This window comes from Pelecanus crispus, chromosome 22 (assembly GCF_030463565.1).
Source record: "Pelecanus crispus isolate bPelCri1 chromosome 22, bPelCri1.pri, whole genome shotgun sequence".
In the NCBI taxonomy this organism is placed as follows: domain Eukaryota; kingdom Metazoa; phylum Chordata; class Aves; order Pelecaniformes; family Pelecanidae; genus Pelecanus; species Pelecanus crispus.
This window is the reverse complement of record NC_134664.1, coordinates 2,952,825-2,968,301: the sequence shown is the minus strand read 5'-3', so window position 1 is coordinate 2,968,301 and position 15,477 is coordinate 2,952,825. Positions and strand designations below refer to the sequence as shown.

At 61.6% G+C, this 15,477-nt stretch overlaps 3 protein-coding genes across 3 annotated transcripts; 1 reads left to right on the top strand and 2 right to left on the bottom strand.

Annotated features, from left to right (window-relative positions):
- The first annotated feature begins 2,603 nt into the window (after window positions 1-2,603).
- On the top strand, window positions 2,604-5,200 carry PAQR6 (progestin and adipoQ receptor family member 6). The gene is made up of 7 exons (XM_075724606.1): window positions 2,604-2,654; window positions 2,883-3,010; window positions 3,813-4,018; window positions 4,110-4,236; window positions 4,448-4,544; window positions 4,660-4,804; window positions 4,929-5,200. The coding sequence occupies exons 1-7, from the start codon at window positions 2,604-2,606 to the stop codon at window positions 5,198-5,200; spliced, it is 1,026 nt and encodes a 341-aa protein (XP_075580721.1).
- A 1,805-nt stretch (window positions 5,201-7,005) lies between these two features.
- Window positions 7,006-7,870, bottom strand: BGLAP (bone gamma-carboxyglutamate protein). The gene is made up of 4 exons (XM_075724553.1): window positions 7,810-7,870; window positions 7,474-7,518; window positions 7,311-7,377; window positions 7,006-7,138 (listed from the first exon to the last, which is right to left on the bottom strand). The coding sequence occupies exons 1-4, from the start codon at window positions 7,868-7,870 to the stop codon at window positions 7,006-7,008; spliced, it is 306 nt and encodes a 101-aa protein (XP_075580668.1).
- A 1,254-nt stretch (window positions 7,871-9,124) lies between these two features.
- Window positions 9,125-14,825, bottom strand: PMF1 (polyamine modulated factor 1). Its single transcript, XM_075724605.1, has 7 exons — window positions 14,781-14,825; window positions 14,047-14,122; window positions 13,296-13,635; window positions 13,069-13,174; window positions 12,535-12,635; window positions 10,833-11,028; window positions 9,125-10,448 (listed from the first exon to the last, which is right to left on the bottom strand). The coding sequence occupies exons 1-7, from the start codon at window positions 14,823-14,825 to the stop codon at window positions 10,395-10,397; spliced, it is 918 nt and encodes a 305-aa protein (XP_075580720.1). The 3' UTR covers window positions 9,125-10,394.
- Window positions 14,826-15,477: the final 652 nt, after the last annotated feature.

Sequence of the window (15,477 nt, the reverse complement as noted above, 5' to 3'; positions counted from 1 at the left end):
CCGCCGGTGCTGTCCCCTCCAAAAAGGGGCTGGAAACGCCTCTTCCAGCTCGAGAGGGCCGTGCCAAAACTCTTGCCGAGCCGTACCGGCCTCGGCGGGCGCCGTGGGTCTGCTACCTGCCCCGCTGACAAACTCCGTGCCTCCGTTTTCCTTCGGTGCGGGCAGCGTGTTGCTGCAAGGGGTGCCCGGTCGGCGTGGGTCGCGCCCCGTCGGCGTGGGTCGTGCCCCGTCGGCGTGCGTCGTGCCCCGTCGGCGTGGGTTGCTCCCCGTCGCTGTGGGTCGCACCCCGTCGGCGTGCGTCGCGCCCCGTCGGCGTGGGTCGTGCCCCATCAGCGTGGGTCGTGCCCCATTAGTGTGGGTCGTGCCCCGTCGGCGTGGGTTGCGCCCCGTCGGCGTGGGTTGCACCCCATTGGCGTGGGTTGCGCCCCATCGGCGTGGGTCGTGCCACGTCGGCGTGCGTCGCGCCCCATCGGTGTGGGTCGTGCCCCGTCGGCGTGGGTCGTGCCCTGTCGGCGTGGGTTGCATGCCGTGCACCCCGTCGGCATGGGTCGCACCCCTCGCACTGGAAACAAACCCAGGGCTTTGCTCCTGCAAAACTGAAGCGGGCCAAAGCCTTAGGACGCTGCTCAAGAGCTGGGACTCCCCGTCCTGCTCCTTGGGGTGCCGAGCCCTCGGAAAGCCCCAGGAGCCTCCCTCTCTCCAGCCCCGCTCACCGGCCATTCCCCTCCTCCTCCGCGCCTCCGCTTCCCACTTGTCCCTGCACAGAGCTGCGATTTCCCTGCCTGGAATCGGTCCCCACCCAGGCTTTGCTGGGCTTCACGCCGGTTATTTTGGAGGGGTTTTTCCAGCACCGGGGCCTGCAGCCCCGCAGGGTTACAGCAGGTCCCTTTGCGGGCGGGCGACGAGACCCCCCCAAACCCTCCTGGCAACGCCAACCGGAGAAACGCAGCTTGGCCTCGGCCGGGGCTGCCGGTGTGCCGGAGCCCTGCGCGCGGATCGGCCGTCGTACCCGGCGTGCTGGGTTCGAGCTGCTCGTCCTGGGGTGCCGTGGCTCCCTGCGCCCAGCGCCCGCGGCTGAGCCGGGAACGTGAGCCCTCCGGGGGTAAATAAAGCCCCAAAGATGGGGGCTTTGGAAGCGTCGCTCCTGCTCAGGGTTCAACCCTCCACCTCCTGAACCGTGGCTGCGTCCCACCACGGCGTGGATGCCTCCGCTGGCATTTGCTCCCACGGACTAAAGCCCGAGCCGCCTCGTGCCAGCGGGACACGGTCAGGTCAGTCGGGGATATTTTCCCAAACTTGTTTTTTGCTTTCTCCACCTTTCTCCGTTTCCCAAGGTCTCATCGTGGAACCCCGCCGTGCAACCTGGTGGGTGTTTTGCTGTGGATCCTCGCGTGGCACCCGGCTCCGGCACCCGCCCCGGCTCTCCCAGCCGAGGAGCTCGTTGGCACTCAAATTCCGAAGCCCGGAGCCACTTCCCAGTGGTCCATCCACCGCCGGAGATGCACGCGCCCCTCCGGCAGCGCGCAGGGGGCAAACCCCCCATGCGCAGTGAGGGCTCTTGCATCCGGGGGGGGGGATTTGGGGGGATTTCAGCCGTAGCAGGCAGTGAGGCCAGGGCAGGCGGCGTGTCCGGCACAAAGCTCCTTTGAGCGCCCGCGGCGAGGCCCCGGCTGCCCCTTCCGCCAACGAGCGGGAGCTGCCGGGGAGGGACCCTTTGGCCGCTTTCCACCGCTGCGGCCCGGGACGGCGGCTGGGGAGAAGGGCAGCGAGCGGCAGCAGCAGGGCCCAGAGCCCCGGGGCCCGCGGTTTGGTGAGGAGGGGGCTCCGCGGGGCGGCCGGAGGAGGGGGACACCCGGCACGGCATCGCCCAGCATCCCGCCCGCGCTCCTCGCTGGCTCCGCTCTCCCGCTCCTCGCAGGGTGCTGGGAGGGGGCTCCGGATGCTTTCGGGTCGGTTTGTTTTTTTATTTTCCTTTTTTTCCCAAAACCACTGGGTGAGTTTTGGGCTGGGGTGGGGGGGGGTGGGGACACTCAGGACTCCCCTCCTGCTGCTGGGCTGCTTTCCCCCTGCCATGCCTCAGTTTCCCCGCCGAGGCAACGCTTCCCCAGCCGCCCGGCTCGGTGTCCTGCTTCAACCACGCAGCAGAACCGGGGCTCGGGGCGGGGGCTGCAGGGTGTCCGGGGGGCTTCTCCCCCTCCGCCGTGGCCGGCTCCTACCAGGGACATCCCCAGAGCGGGGAAACGGGGAGGGGGGACGCGGTGGGGCAGGGGACGAGGGTGGGATCTGGCTCTTTGCTGTAGCCCCCCGCCACAACTTCATGGCCCCATCGTGCTCACCCCATGCTGGGCCTGGGGGGGGGCCTGATCCTGCTTAGACACCCCCGCACCCCGCTGGGGCTCTCCGGACGAGTCAAACGGAGAGCAGGCTTCGCTGATCGCATCCCGGGAAAAAAAAAAAAAGCCGGCTCTCCTGGCTCCGGCAGCCCCCTCCCCGGCACCCAGCGGGCTCCATCCCATCTCCGCCGCAGGACATGGGCTGTGGCCCGGCGCCCCGGCACCGCTTGCCCTGAGCACCGCGGCCCCGCCGAGCACCGCGGCCCCGCCATGCTGACGATAAAGCTGCCGCAGATCTTCAGGGCCCATCAGGTGCCTCGGGTACGTGCGGCTGGGTGATGGGGGGGCTCGGCCCCACAGGTTTCCCCCCCCGCCCCAGTTCCCTCATCCAAGGTGGAAAAAGAAAAATCACCTGGGATCCCCACCCAGCCTTGCTGGTGGGACTCTCCCAGCCCATCCTGCCTCAGTTTCCCCACCCGCGACAAAGCCGGAGCAGCTCTGTGGGGCTCCCCCCGGCGCGTCCCCTGAGCAGCCCCGCTGTCCCCACAGATCTTCTGGGAGGATGGGATTGTGTCAGGGTACCGGCACCCCAAGAGCTCAGCCCTTGACTGTGTCCTCAGCTCCTTCCAGATGACTAACGAGACAGTCAACATCTGGACACACTTCCTGCCGACCTGGTGGGGACGGGGACAGGGGCAGGGATGAGGATGTGAAGAGGAATGGCAGTGGGGATACGGGATAGAGCCAGGAATGGGGATGGAGATGGGTATGGGGGACAGGGACAAGGCTGGGAATGCTGAAAGGGTGGAGATGGGAATGGGGACGGAGGCAGGTGTGGAGGTGAGGATGGGCGGGGGAAAGCATGGGGATGAGGAGGGGATGGAGATGGGCATGGGGACAGGGATGGGGATGAGGAGGGGGTGGAGATGGGCATGGGGACAGGGATGGGGGTGAGGAGGGGGTGGAGATGGGCATGGGGACAAGGACGGGGATGAGGAGGGGATGGAGATGGAGATGGAGACAGGGATGGGGATGGAGATGGGCATGGGGACAAGGATGGGGATGAGGAGGGGGTGGAGATGGGCATGGGGACAAGGACGGGGATGAGGAGGGGATGGAGACGGAGATGGAGACAGGGATGGGGATGGAGATGGGCATGGGGACAAGGATGGGGATGAGGAGGGGGTGGAGATGGGCATGGGGACAGGGGACGGGGGTGAGGAGGGGATGAAGACGGAGATGGGGACAGGGGTGGGGATGGAGATGGGATTGGGGACAAGGACAGGGATGGGGATGAGACAGGGATGAAGATGGAGATGGCGACAGGGACGGGGATGAGGAGGGGATGGAGATGGGACAGGGATAAGGACAGGGATGAGGAAGGGATGGAGATGGAGACAGGGATGGGGACAAGGATGGGGCTGGAGATGGGGATAGGGCCCGGGATGGGGCTCGCCCCGCTACACGCTGTGCCCACAGGTATTTCGTGTGGCGTTTCCTGGTGCTCTCCTCCTCCCTGGACTTCTGCCAGGAGCCCTACCACTGGCCCCTGCTCATCTACCTGCTGCTCGTCTGCCTCTACCCCTTCGCCTCCAGCTGCGCCCACACCTTCAGCTCCATGTCGGCGCGCGCCCGCCACATCTGCTACTTCTGCGACTACGGAGCCCTCAGCCTCTACAGCCTGGGTGAGCCGCTGCGGGCAGGGCCTGGCACGGGATGGGATGGCGGCAGGGACGGGGAGCCAGGGGCCCCCACGACGCTGCGTTTCTCTGGCAGGCTGCGCCTTTGCCTATGGTGCCTACGCGATGCCAGACCACTGGGTCAGCGGCGTTTTGCACAATTACTTTGTCCCCGCGGCTGCTTTTAACTCCTTTGTCTGCACCGGCCTCTCCTGCTACTCCCGGTAGGTTTTGAGTAAAAGCACTGGTGCTGCAGCTGGCCGGAACCCAGGGCTGGAGGTTTCCTCCGTCTCGGCTTCGGGGTCCCGCAGAGTGTCTCTGGGGTCCCCCTGCTCAGGCAGTGGGTCTGGCCCAAAGCCAAGGCGCTCGCAGGGTCCTCGCTGTGGGGGCTGACAGGGGTCCGTGCCCCCGCCCCCCCCCAACCTCCCGTCACAGCTTCCCTGAGCTGGAGCGTCCCCGGCTGAGCAAGGTGCTGCGGACGGCGGCTTTCGTGTACCCCTTCCTCTACGACAACATCCCGCTCTTCTCCCGGGTAAGCTGGGGTGTCCTGGGGCAGGGCTTGGGTGCCACCAACCATGGGGGGGTCCCAGGGGTGGTGTCCGTGTGTCCCCCCACTATTGCTCACCACCCCCCTCCCCTCCCCACAGCTCCTCTTCTGCTTCTGGAGCAACTGCGCCTGGACGGAGGCCGTGGCCGGGTACTGCTACCACCTCCTCTTCGCGCTGCTCACCGGCTTCCTCTTCGCATCCCACCTGCCTGAGCGCCTGGCGCCCGGCCGCTTCGACTACATCGGTGAGCAGCAGCCCCAGTGCCTCCCAGTGCCTCCCAGTGCCGCGGCTCCAGCCCCCTGCCCCCCTCCAAAGCAACCCCTTGCAGCAAGAGCTGGGCAGTGACAGTGGCCTCTCACCCCGGGCAGGACACAGCCACCAGCTCTTCCACATCTGCGCCGTGCTGGGCACCCACTTCCAGTTGGAAGCCATCCTCTGCGACGTGCACTCGCGCCGGGCCTGGCTGCGGGGCCACCTGCCCGCCCCCGGGCTCCCCGGCACCTTTGGCACTGCCGGACTGGCCCTTTTGGGCAACGCCGCCATCATTGGCGCCTTCACCGCCGCCTTGCCCCGGGCGCCTGGCAGCTCTGGCAGCCCCCTGAGCGTCCCCACCGAGCCTGGGCGCTGTCGGGACCCGTGACGCTGTGGGGTGAGTGGCCGGGCTGCAGGGGCCATGGGCACCCAGATGTCTTGGCACACCCCCCCTCCCCCCCCAGAGCCCCCCCCCCCCCCAAGTGTGGGGAGAAGCAGGTGAGGGGCTCAGATGCCTGGGTCCTGCTGTTGGGTGTCATAAGATGAGGCGTGTCCCCCAACCCCCCCGCCCTGGTCCCTCTGCAGAGAGCCAAGCTGCCCCCCCGCCTCCCCGTGCCTCAGTTTCCCCACTTGTAAATACGGCTAACCCTACTCATCGCTGCGGGGAGGGCACTTAGCGCACTTACGCTGCACCTAACCCATGTAGCAGCCCCGCACTGAGGCACCCACCTGCAGCCCTGGGGTGTGGGACCCCCAAATCCATGGCCCGAGCCGTTTCCCAGCAGGTTCAGCGCAGTAACCCCGAGGACCCGGGTCTGTGTGCACGTGTGTGCGTGGCCAGGCTTGTCACAGCCCAGCAGGGCTGAGCTGCAGGGCTGGTGGCCTTGATGCAAGGTGCACAGCTCTGACATGATGTGCATGGCCCTGCTGCGGCGTGCACAGCCCTGCTGCAGCGTGCATGGCCCTGCTGTGGTGTGCACAGCCCTGCTGCAGCGTGCATGGACCCTCTGTGGTGTGCATGGCATTGCTGCAGCATGCGTGGCCTCACTGCAGTGTGCGTGGCCTCGCTGCAGTGCGCATGGCCCCGCTGCAGTGTGCATGGCCCTGCTGTGGTGTGCATGGCCCTGCTGCGGAGCGCACGGCCCAGCTGCAGCATCCAGGGCCCAGCTGCAGCGTGCAGGGCCCCACTGCACCATGCATGGACCCCCTGCAGTGTGCATGGCCCTGCTGTGGCGTGCATGGCCTCGCTGCAGCGTGCATGGCCCCGCTGCAGCGTGGCGGTTGCTCGGTGACAGCACCGGGTGCCTGGGGGCAGCCGTGGGCTGCGGGGTCTGGAGGCAGAGCTGAGGGCTTTGGGTTGCAGGCGAGGGCGCAGGGGCTGGTGAAGGCCATGCTCGGTGGGAGCCGGGGTCAGCGCCCACCATGGAGTTGGCCCCAGCACCCCGGCTGAGCCAGGCAGGGTGGGCCGGGGGTCCTGTGCTGCGGAACCGCAGGATCCGTGGCCAGGGCCACCCGGGAGATGAATTTGGGGCAGGGGAGACGCGGCCCCGTTTGGGGACCCAGCAGCAACGTTGCAGGTGGTTCAGGGGGGACAGGAGAGCCCGAGCCCAGCAGCCCCCAGCAGAAGGTGCATGTCTGTGCGTGCGCGAAGGGCTGGGGCGCCGCGGCCGCCGGCGGGCAGAGCACCATGCACGGGACCAGGGTCCCAATCCCCCACTCCAAGCCCAGCCGTAATGAACCGGTGGTTTGCCAAGGAACCTGCCGCTGGGAAGGGCGCGGGGCTCTGGGGCACACGGAGCAGCCCCGCTGCCCCCTAACAACCCCCCCAACCCCGCTCGGGACAAGCAGCTTTAAATTAAACTGGAATAACGGTGGTGCAAGTGCTGGGCTCCTCATTGCCAGCGGCCGGGTACCAGATGGTGATGGACACTGCTCTGTCCCGGAGCCTTCGGGTGCTGGGAGAGGGAGGAAGAAGCCGGGGGTCTTCAGCCTCGCGGGGGTGACGCGGGGGCACTGCTGCTGCCGCCTCGCACCCATCCCACCCCCTCCCCAGACTAGGAAGGAGCTGACTCCGCCATTTGTGCGTTTATTTCTTTCCACGGTTAACAGGAAGGGGTGTGAAAGGAGGGCGGCTCGGGGGAGGTCGGCGCTCTGAGCTCGGGCGCGGCACGGGCGCGGCGCGGGCGGCGGGGGCTAGACGGGGCCGTAGAAGCGCCGGTACGCAGCCTGGAAGCCGATGTGGTCGGCCAGCTCATCGCAGTTGGGGTTGAACTCGCACACCTCGCGCCTGGCCTCCAGCGGGTCCCGCACGACGCCGTAGATGCTGCTGGGGACAGATAAGGGGGACGCTGGAGCATCCCCAGCCCCGTGGGGGCTGGAGGGTCCTTGGGGAAGGGCCCCCCTCCCGAAAATGGGATTTCATTGCATGTGCTGGGTGGGGAACGCGTGCCCCGCTCGGCGTCACCCGCGGTCGCCGGCGCAACGGGGTCAAGTGCTACCTGTCGTAGATGTAATTCCTCTTGTGTCTCCGGACCAACTCGGCGCTGGCGCGTTTGGAGACGAAAGCTGCGGGGACGTAGCAGGGGGTCAGGGAGAGCCGGGTGTCCCCATCCCCGTCCCCGGGGGCAGCAGGGCCGAAGGCGGCCGCAGACGCTCACTCACCTTCGGAGCTGGGCGAGTCGTCCGCGCTGACGGAGCGCTCAGCGGCTGCGAGGGACGGCGCAGAGCGGTGGGCTCGGGAAGAGCTCGTGCAGGCTGTGCCCTCAGCCTGCTCCTCTTTTTGGGGGGGGTCTCATCCCACCCCTCCGCACTCTGACCCCCTCACCCAGCCCTCCCCAAGCTGGCAAAGGGAGTCCCCAGCCCCGTTCCCCTGCACCCACCGCCCCGAGGCTCAGCAAATCTCCCTCCTAAAGCCCCTCGCTCCCTCCAGCTCCCGGCTGAACCCTTCCTGCGGCACCGTCCCCCCTGCAGCCGCGCTCCCCGTCGCCCACCCCGTACCTCTGCGGCAGAGGCCAAGGGCGAGGAGGGCCAGGAGGGTCAGCAGGACGAGGGGCTTCATGGTTGCCTCTCTCGCACGGGCGCCGCGCTCGGTGTGGCCCCTGCTCCCCGAGCTGCTTTATAGGGTGCTGCGACCGCCATCGAGGAGGGGCCCCGCGGCGCTGCCAGGGCTATTTCCAGCACATCCGCTGGGACCGGGAGCCGCCAGCACAGGCAGCAATTGTGGTTTGGGGTAAATTTTGGTTCCCCCGTGACAGGCCAGAGCCCACAAGGGAGGGAAACGCAGCCCCGGGCCAGTGGAGATTTGCTGGTGGGCCCAGCCCTGCCAGCCTGGCAGCAGCCAGGCCCCCAGCCCCTCGCTGGGACGGGAGATGGGGGGGCCGGTGGGACATGTTCACCGCGCTCCCCGCGCATCGACTGCTCTGTCCCAGTTCCCACTGCTGGATCCCAGCAGGCTTGCCGACACGCTAGGAGAGCTTCCTGCCAAAACCCGTGGGGTTTTCCTCTCTGCACAGGGCCAACGGGGACTCGTTGGCCAATTTTTGCCTCGAGGACCAGCGCGTGCTCCTTCCGTGGCATCGTCACCACGGCCCTTCGCCGGGGCCGGGTGCCACGGCCCAGGAGGGGAGGGCGAGCAGGTGCCCTGGCCCTGGGGTCTCCACGCAGCTCTCGCACGCCCCATTCTGTGGGCAGATGCTGCATGCCAGGGCTGGGGACCCGGGCAGCGCCTGTTCCCAGAAAGAGGAGCTCTGAGGTCTTAAAACCCCTCTTAAAACCCCAAACCAGGGCTTTGCAAGAATGAGAAGTGCGTTGCTGGTGCGGTTCGGGCACCGAGCAGAGGTGAAGGGGAGCGGAGCTGCCGGAGGATTAGAATCTCTTGCTCATCCTTCTACTTCCTACTCTCCGCCAGACCCCAGCAGCGCTCAGGGTGCTCGCCCCCCCTCCAGAGTTTGCTCCGATTTAAAGTCCAGGAGCGCTCCGAGCAGTGGGAGCTCCCAGGGCCACCTGGGGTGACATTCCTCTTTGGGCTCCTGACCACTTTCCAGACTTTTGGATCCTATAAATCCCAGCCCTGTCTTGAAAAGCGGAACCGGAGGCTTTGGGGCGGAGGAGGAGAGAAATGCTGAAGCCAGAGCCTTTGTCAAACAAACCCATAAACTACAGAGTATGCGGGCCAAGCGCACACAGCGGGAGCCAAGAGCGGGGGAACAACAGCTCCAATTTATTTAGATTATAATGCAGCGAGGGAAGGCTTGTTTACGACAGAAGGAAAATATGCCGAAGTCAGTCGATCGCAGGCTCTGGCTGCCTCTAATTGAAAACAGAGGCTTGTGCTCGGTGGAAATCGCCACCGTTGTTCTCAGAATTTGTATTTCCCCACCACGCAGGGCACGGCCGCTCCTTGGGACGGCGGGCAGCCACAGCCAAAGAGCGCGACAGGCGAGGGGGGCGGCAGGTGCCCAGAGAACCTGCTGCCCTCGGCAGATCTGGTCTCTGCTGGAAACAGACTTGCAGTCGGGCCTTGTCGGGCTCAGTAAGACTCTCCTCGTTATCTGCCCAGCCCAGAGGAAGGATTTTTAGTTCGTTTTGAAGATATACCTCGCTTGCAGGGCTTCACTAACGCCCCAGCAGGCAGACTCCAGTGAGTCCCCGCTTCCCTGGCTGGCAAACTTCCGATGGGCTGGTAAAGAACAACTCCAGGTGGGTAAAAACCAAACCCGGTTTGGTTCCAGGAGTCAACACAGAGGTTTCACAAGAAAACGTTGAATCCCTTTGCCGCAAGCCCACAAAGTTGAGGCATGGTCATTCTAACCTCTGCTCGTCTCCACACACATCCCCGGCACATCCCTGGATCCTTCACACCGCCATCCTCAGAGAAGCGCCCTCAGCGTGTATCTGCTGGGAGGGGGAGCAGGGTTGGAAAATAACTGAAAAAAGAAAAATAAATGGCAACAAGGAACTCGACGCGACAAAGCAGCTGCTGACGTGTCTGTTCTGACGGGCCAGTTGTTTAAAGACACGGAGGCTGGCAACAAACACTGCAAAAACGCGGCAAAAGAGTCTGATGTGGCCATGATAACGCCACGGTAGCATTTACCAACTGCGGGCTTCGTGTGCTACAGCTCCCGGGCTCCTTGTTCCTGTGCAGGGCACGGCCTCTGTGCATTAAGGCAGCGATTTTTCTCGAATGCATAGCTGAAACACCTTCAAGGCCACAAAGTTGGCATCAGTAAGCTAGAATCACGCCCGTCACAGTGCTGAAGCAGCGGGTGAACGTACAGACGTGCTCTGGCTATCAGATCCACAGAATTCGCCTCCCTCTTGAGCTGAGCAGGGAATAGGAAATTGTCATCTATTTCCAAAGATCCCGATGTGTTCTTTATTTCCTCGCAAACTTTGATCAAATTGTGCAAGTCCGGCAGCTTTTCAGTCCCACCGCAAGTTTCTTCTGGCCTGACAAGGTGAACGCGAGTTTGCGTGGTTTGGTTATGCCACATGCAGAGTCCCACTTCCCAATGCGTCGTCAGCGCTTCCGAGATGAGGATAAACTCCCCCTGTGAAATGCGCAGAATCTCCCTGCGTCCTCACTGGGGCTCCTGGAACGTCCTGATGAGTTCTCGTTGCTCTTTACTAATTGCCTGGAAGGAAAACAACCGCCACTGAACTCGGTGAAGTGCTTTTGTCCACAGATGCCAGCGTTCAGGACACAGAGCAGGCTGATATAAACCAGAGCGTCACATACGCTGCCATCCCCAGCGTGTACGGGATACAACCCGCCCATCTCACACGCTCACCCACAGAAACATCCCACAGCACAGGGAAAAACATCCAAGACCTCCAGTGAAAACGCCCAGGCCCCCCCAGGCCAGTCTCAGCAGCACTTGGCTCCTGGCGAGGCCTTTGATAAGCGGAGGGCTTAAATATCGTGCAGCCATTTGCGAGTCACGCCACAGAAGAGCGTTTTGTTCGGGCTGATGCTGCAAAAGAGAAGGGGTTTTTATTTGTTTATTGTTTATTTTTACCTGCCAGGCACGTTTGCGAGCTTGTATCAGCTGCTGCAGCTCTGCAATCCTGTCCCTCCCCGCAAGCACAGACTCCGCTAGCTTCCTGTTCTCTTCCTCCTTCTCCTTTAGGATTTTCCGCAAGTAGGACCTGTGCTTAAGGAGGTACGGCACCATAGCGCTGCGAACGTCCTCTTCCGGGATCCCGCTGGGACGCCTGGGAACAACTGGGATGTGAAGGAACCTGAGAGCAACAACCTTGCACAGCGATTAGTCTCACGCACCTCAGCTGGAAGCTGAGCTGCTGCCGTAACGGATCAGCTCAGCGACTCCCCTCTGGCACCGGATGCTCGAGGGCAGCTAGAACACGCGCGGCTAACAGGCACCCCGTTGCGCGGTCCCCTAACGCTGTCCGCGAAGGAACGGGAGGAGTCCTTCCCAAAACTCTGCCGTTAGTCGAGGCCTGGAGGCAGGCAGGAATAGTGTGGGCAGCAGGAGCAGGGCAGGGATTGTCCCCCTGTACTCGGCACTGGGGAGGCCGCACCTCAAATACTGTGCCCAGTTTTGGGCCCCTCAGTACAGGAAGGACATTGGGGTGCTGGGGCGTGGCCAGGGAAGGGCAGCGGAGCTGGGGAAGGGTCTGGAGCACAGGGCTGGTGGGGAGCGGCTGAGGGAGCTGGGGGTGTTCAGCCTGGAGAAGAGGAGGCTGAGGGGAGACCTGATCGCTCTGCAGCTCCTGGCAGGAGGGGGCAGGGAGGCGGGGTTGGGCTCTGCTCCCAAGGAACCAGCGATAGGACGAGAGGAAATGGGCTCAAGTTGCACCAGGGGAGGTTTAGATTGGATACTGGGAGACATTTCTTCATGGAAAAAGTGGCCAAGCACTGGAGCAGGCTGCCCAGAGAGGTGGGGGAGTCCCCAGCCCTGGAGGGGTTCAAAACACGGGCAGAGGTGGCACTGGGGGCCATGGTTTAGTGGGCACGGGGGTGTTGGGTTGATGGTTGGGCTGATCATCTTAGGGCTCCTTTCCAACCTTAATGATTCCCAGTTTTACTTTCATTACAAATAACCCAGCCACCAAGCCAGGAAACATGAAATTAATTATTCCTCTCCCCTTGATTGGTTTAGTTGTGGACTTGGCAGTGTTGGGTTAATGGCTGGACTGGATGATCTTAAAGGGCTTTTCCAACCTCAACGATTCTATGGCTCTATGAATTAACTTCCCCAAACACAGAAACAAGAAATCCTGATGATGCTTTTGTTTAAAAGACCCAGCCTACCTTTAGGGCAAACAAAAGGCAGCGTGTACAACTTCCAGTGCCTGCTGAATCCCTGAGCAAGGCATCCCAACAAGAAGTGTTGATGTGAGCTCTGCTATTAGAACAGCAGCTGTGGCTAAAACATGCCATCAGGCTTTTGAATTATTCAGAATTGAATTTACCTCCCCTGTGATCTCAGCAGCACTACCCTCCTCCTTGCACTGAGGAAGCACAGATAAAATGCCTAGGCCTAGAGAAGCACAGATAAAACTTATTTTCGGATGTTCTAAATGCAACAACGTTGCTGTTACGATACGTGAGGTTTAAAAAAATTCCTTTGCAGCACAAGGCCTACAGGACACATCAACCTGATCAAAACATCACACGGGACCCGACTTTCACCCCTGAAGGAACATATCTCCCCACACACACGCTCCCCAGACCGCCCCCTACACGACTATCCATACCACGCAGGCTCTTCCTGGTTCTTGGCCTCCTCCACGATCTTATCCAGTGAATCAAAGAGCACATCGAGATTCCCTTCGTCCTTTACCTCCTGGATCTCCTCCTGCAAAGGAAGGACACAACAGGGATTCAGCAGGACCCAAACTGAACCGACGCGGGCACCATTCTGCTTGTCAGCCCTCGCTTTTCCCTGTGTGGAGGCTACATCCTGGGAATCACCAGGTACTGAGTCCCTGTCCCTGGAGGGATGGGGATGTGCAGCTGTGGCGCTTAGGGACGTGGTTTAGTGCTGGGCTTGGCAGCGCCAGGTTAATGGTTGGACTCGATGAACTTAAGGGTCTTTTCCAAGCGGAACAATTCTATGATTCTGCAGCTCTTTCTGGGGAAGACAAAAGAGGTCTGGAAGAATCTCAGTCTCAACTGTCTGGTTTCGCCATTCAAGAAACGGACTTGCTACCCTTGATACCAACGTGTTCAGCACTTTAACACCAAGGGCTTGAAGCCGCTCGCAGCCCCGAGCCCTCTGCCCCGTTCACCTTGATGGAGGTCTGCAGCTGCGATATAAACTGATCGTAAATGCTCCTGGTCATGTCGGGCTGTAGTCTGTAGAAGCAGCGGTAGCAGTTTGCAAACCTCTGGTAGCTGCAAGAGCGGAGGGGCCGGGTGTCACTGCAGGGGCCGGGGCCTCCCCGCGACGGGGCTCGGCCAGGCCCCGGCTCCCCCCAGAGCGGCCCCCCCTGGCGAGACCCCGCTCCCGCCTCACCTCCCGGCTGCCACCAGCTTCTCCAGGAAGGTGTCCACCACGGTGGCGAAGATCTGAGCGCGGCTGGGCGCCGCCGGCACGGGTGGGCCGCCATCGCCGCCGCCTTCATCGCCGCCCGCCGCCTCCGCCATGTCCAGCCGCCCAACGGCCCCGCCATCGCCGCTCATTGGTCGCCGCCACGGCGCGGCGCCGCGACTATTGGTGGCTGCCGCAGGGCCCGCCCACGACGACTGCGCATGCGCCCCACCCCTCCGCAGATGCGCGCCTTCGGCGAGGCTGCCGGGGGCGTGGCCTCCGGGGGCGTGGCCGCCGCGAGGGGGCGTGGCCACACGCAGCTCGGCTCCAGGACAGGGCAGAAGGGCTTAAGCATTAAAAAGGAAAACAAAACCCCAAACTAAACCAGTAATAAAAATTACAGGGGGCTGAAATGCTTCATCTGCCGCGTCACGGCAGGAAACAGCGAGGCAGAGCGATAAATAAAATAAACCGTCCCTCCCTCAAGAGCCCCATGGACACCCCAACCCGAGCCTGCTCACGGACTAATGATCATTTAATGAAATAAAACGATCAAGCCTGAAGAATTCAAAAGGAGGGAGAATAATCCCAAGCTCAGCACAGAAAGAGAGGGAAAAGCAATTTTTCCCTCGTCGAGATACTCTGTGTAAGAGCCACAGAACCAACCACGGTTTGTAAAGGAGGATCCGGGCTTGCAACTCATCCACGGTTTCAGGCACACCACCCTGTTTTTTACTGGCTTGCTCAGCTTTGTGCGCAGTCACTGTCATTGTTTTTTCAGGCGGTCTCCGCTGGTCAGGTCTCTCCTGGCGCTACTCAGAAGGCAAAACATTAAACCCAAGAAAGCATCATCATGGAATGACAGAACCCGGCAGCCTCCCTCGGCAAGCGCGCTCGCCGCGACTAACGCACTTTTGAACTCAGGTGTCAAACTGAAGGTCTCTGAAGTTTATTAGTTGTCAAGATCTTTGCTGGTTAAGAGAGGACTATGAAGCTTGAGAGTGTCTCCCTACATTTGTGCTGTCTGCCACCTCCGTGACACGCACCGAGAATTACCCTGCTGGTAATCAGCAGAGGCCAGTTACTGTTGTTTCTTTTTAATATTGGTATTACTACCGCCTTTGTGTGAGAACGGGGCTACCGTACGCTCGGGATGCTTCCTTGCAATCTTGTGATGCTGCCGTTCCACTTTTTAGAGCAGAATCCGCTATTACAGAAAGAGCCGATGGGCGTCGTCTTTTAAACAACAAAAACGCGTCAGACGAGGAGCTTGCAGCGCACGCCGCTTGAAGAGCTCTGTCAGTGGCTCAGGCGTACATCACCTTATTAAATGCTGCAGAAAAGAAAGGTGGGATTAAAAGGCCTTTGATGACTCATCTGCAACCCCATTAAAGAGTACTGTATCTCATAACCAAGTTCTGCCCTTAAACATCAAAGTCTCTCGCCAACTTCAGCAGCGTCTGTCTGTACTTGTTCCACCTCCAGCAGAAACTGCGGCACATCCAGTCTCTGCATGGGCTGAACTACAGCTGTTGGGATGAAGGCAAGAGCCACGCTTAGCAAGTCCCAGGTGAAAAGACAGCTAAGAGCCTGGCAGCAGCCACAGTTCGCCAGGATCAACGCTACCACCAAGAATTCCTTCTTACGGCAGCGAGATGAACAGAGGTGGCGACACGTCTGTTATTTGGAGGTGCATCCCTCACCTCTCGGACATACAACTAACCGGGATGAGCACCGTGCGCGGGCTGGCATCACGAGAGGCAAACCTCAAATACCGAGACCAGCAAAGTGAAGTCAAACAATCCCTTCATTCCTCCTCCCCAAAGAGCAGCCTCTTGCTTCATCACTCGATTGCAAGTTTTCATCTGGTAAGAAACACAGACCGTAGCTTAAGATTTTGATCCAGCAAGAGTGTGCAAAGAATCATCCTTGCCCTTCCCAAACAGGATAAGCAGGATTTAAACTTACAAAGTATTAGTGAACCATCACTTCTTATTCAATATGAACATGCCAATCAGGTTTGAACTGGATCAAAAGTCAGTGCAAGCTTTTTTTTTTTTTTTCTTCCCCACCTCACATCCAGTTGGAGCTCAAATCACATTCAGGTCTCATCTCGGCTGCTGGCAGCACAGCAATCTGACACTTCCAAACTCCGCATTTGTTTGTG

Bases quoted from the DNA above. Each gene is read 5' to 3' on its own strand.
- PAQR6 (XM_075724606.1), top strand. From the start codon at position 2,604: ATGCTGACGATAAAGCTGCCGCAGATCTTCAGGGCCCATCAGGTGCCT. The intron at 2,655-2,882 runs GTACGTGCGGCT...CTGTCCCCACAG, and splicing joins GGGCCCATCAGGTGCCTCGG to ATCTTCTGGGAGGATGGGAT. The intron at 4,805-4,928 runs GTGAGCAGCAGC...CACCCCGGGCAG, and splicing joins CGGCCGCTTCGACTACATCG to GACACAGCCACCAGCTCTTC.
- BGLAP (XM_075724553.1), bottom strand. From the start codon at position 7,870: ATGAAGCCCCTCGTCCTGCTGACCCTCCTGGCCCTCCTCGCCCTTGGC. The intron at 7,519-7,809 runs GTACGGGGTGGG...CGTCCCTCGCAG, and splicing joins CCTTGGCCTCTGCCGCAGAG to CCGCTGAGCGCTCCGTCAGC. The intron at 7,139-7,310 runs GTAGCACTTGAC...ATCTGTCCCCAG, and splicing joins AGGAATTACATCTACGACAG to CAGCATCTACGGCGTCGTGC.
- PMF1 (XM_075724605.1), bottom strand. From the start codon at position 14,825: ATGCAGAGACTGGATGTGCCGCAGTTTCTGCTGGAGGTGGAACAA. The intron at 12,636-13,068 runs GTGAACGGGGCA...CTTCCTTTGCAG, and splicing joins AGCTGCAGACCTCCATCAAG to GAGGAGATCCAGGAGGTAAA. The intron at 10,449-10,832 runs GTAAAAATAAAC...TTTTCCTTCCAG, and splicing joins CTCGCAAACGTGCCTGGCAG to GCAATTAGTAAAGAGCAACG.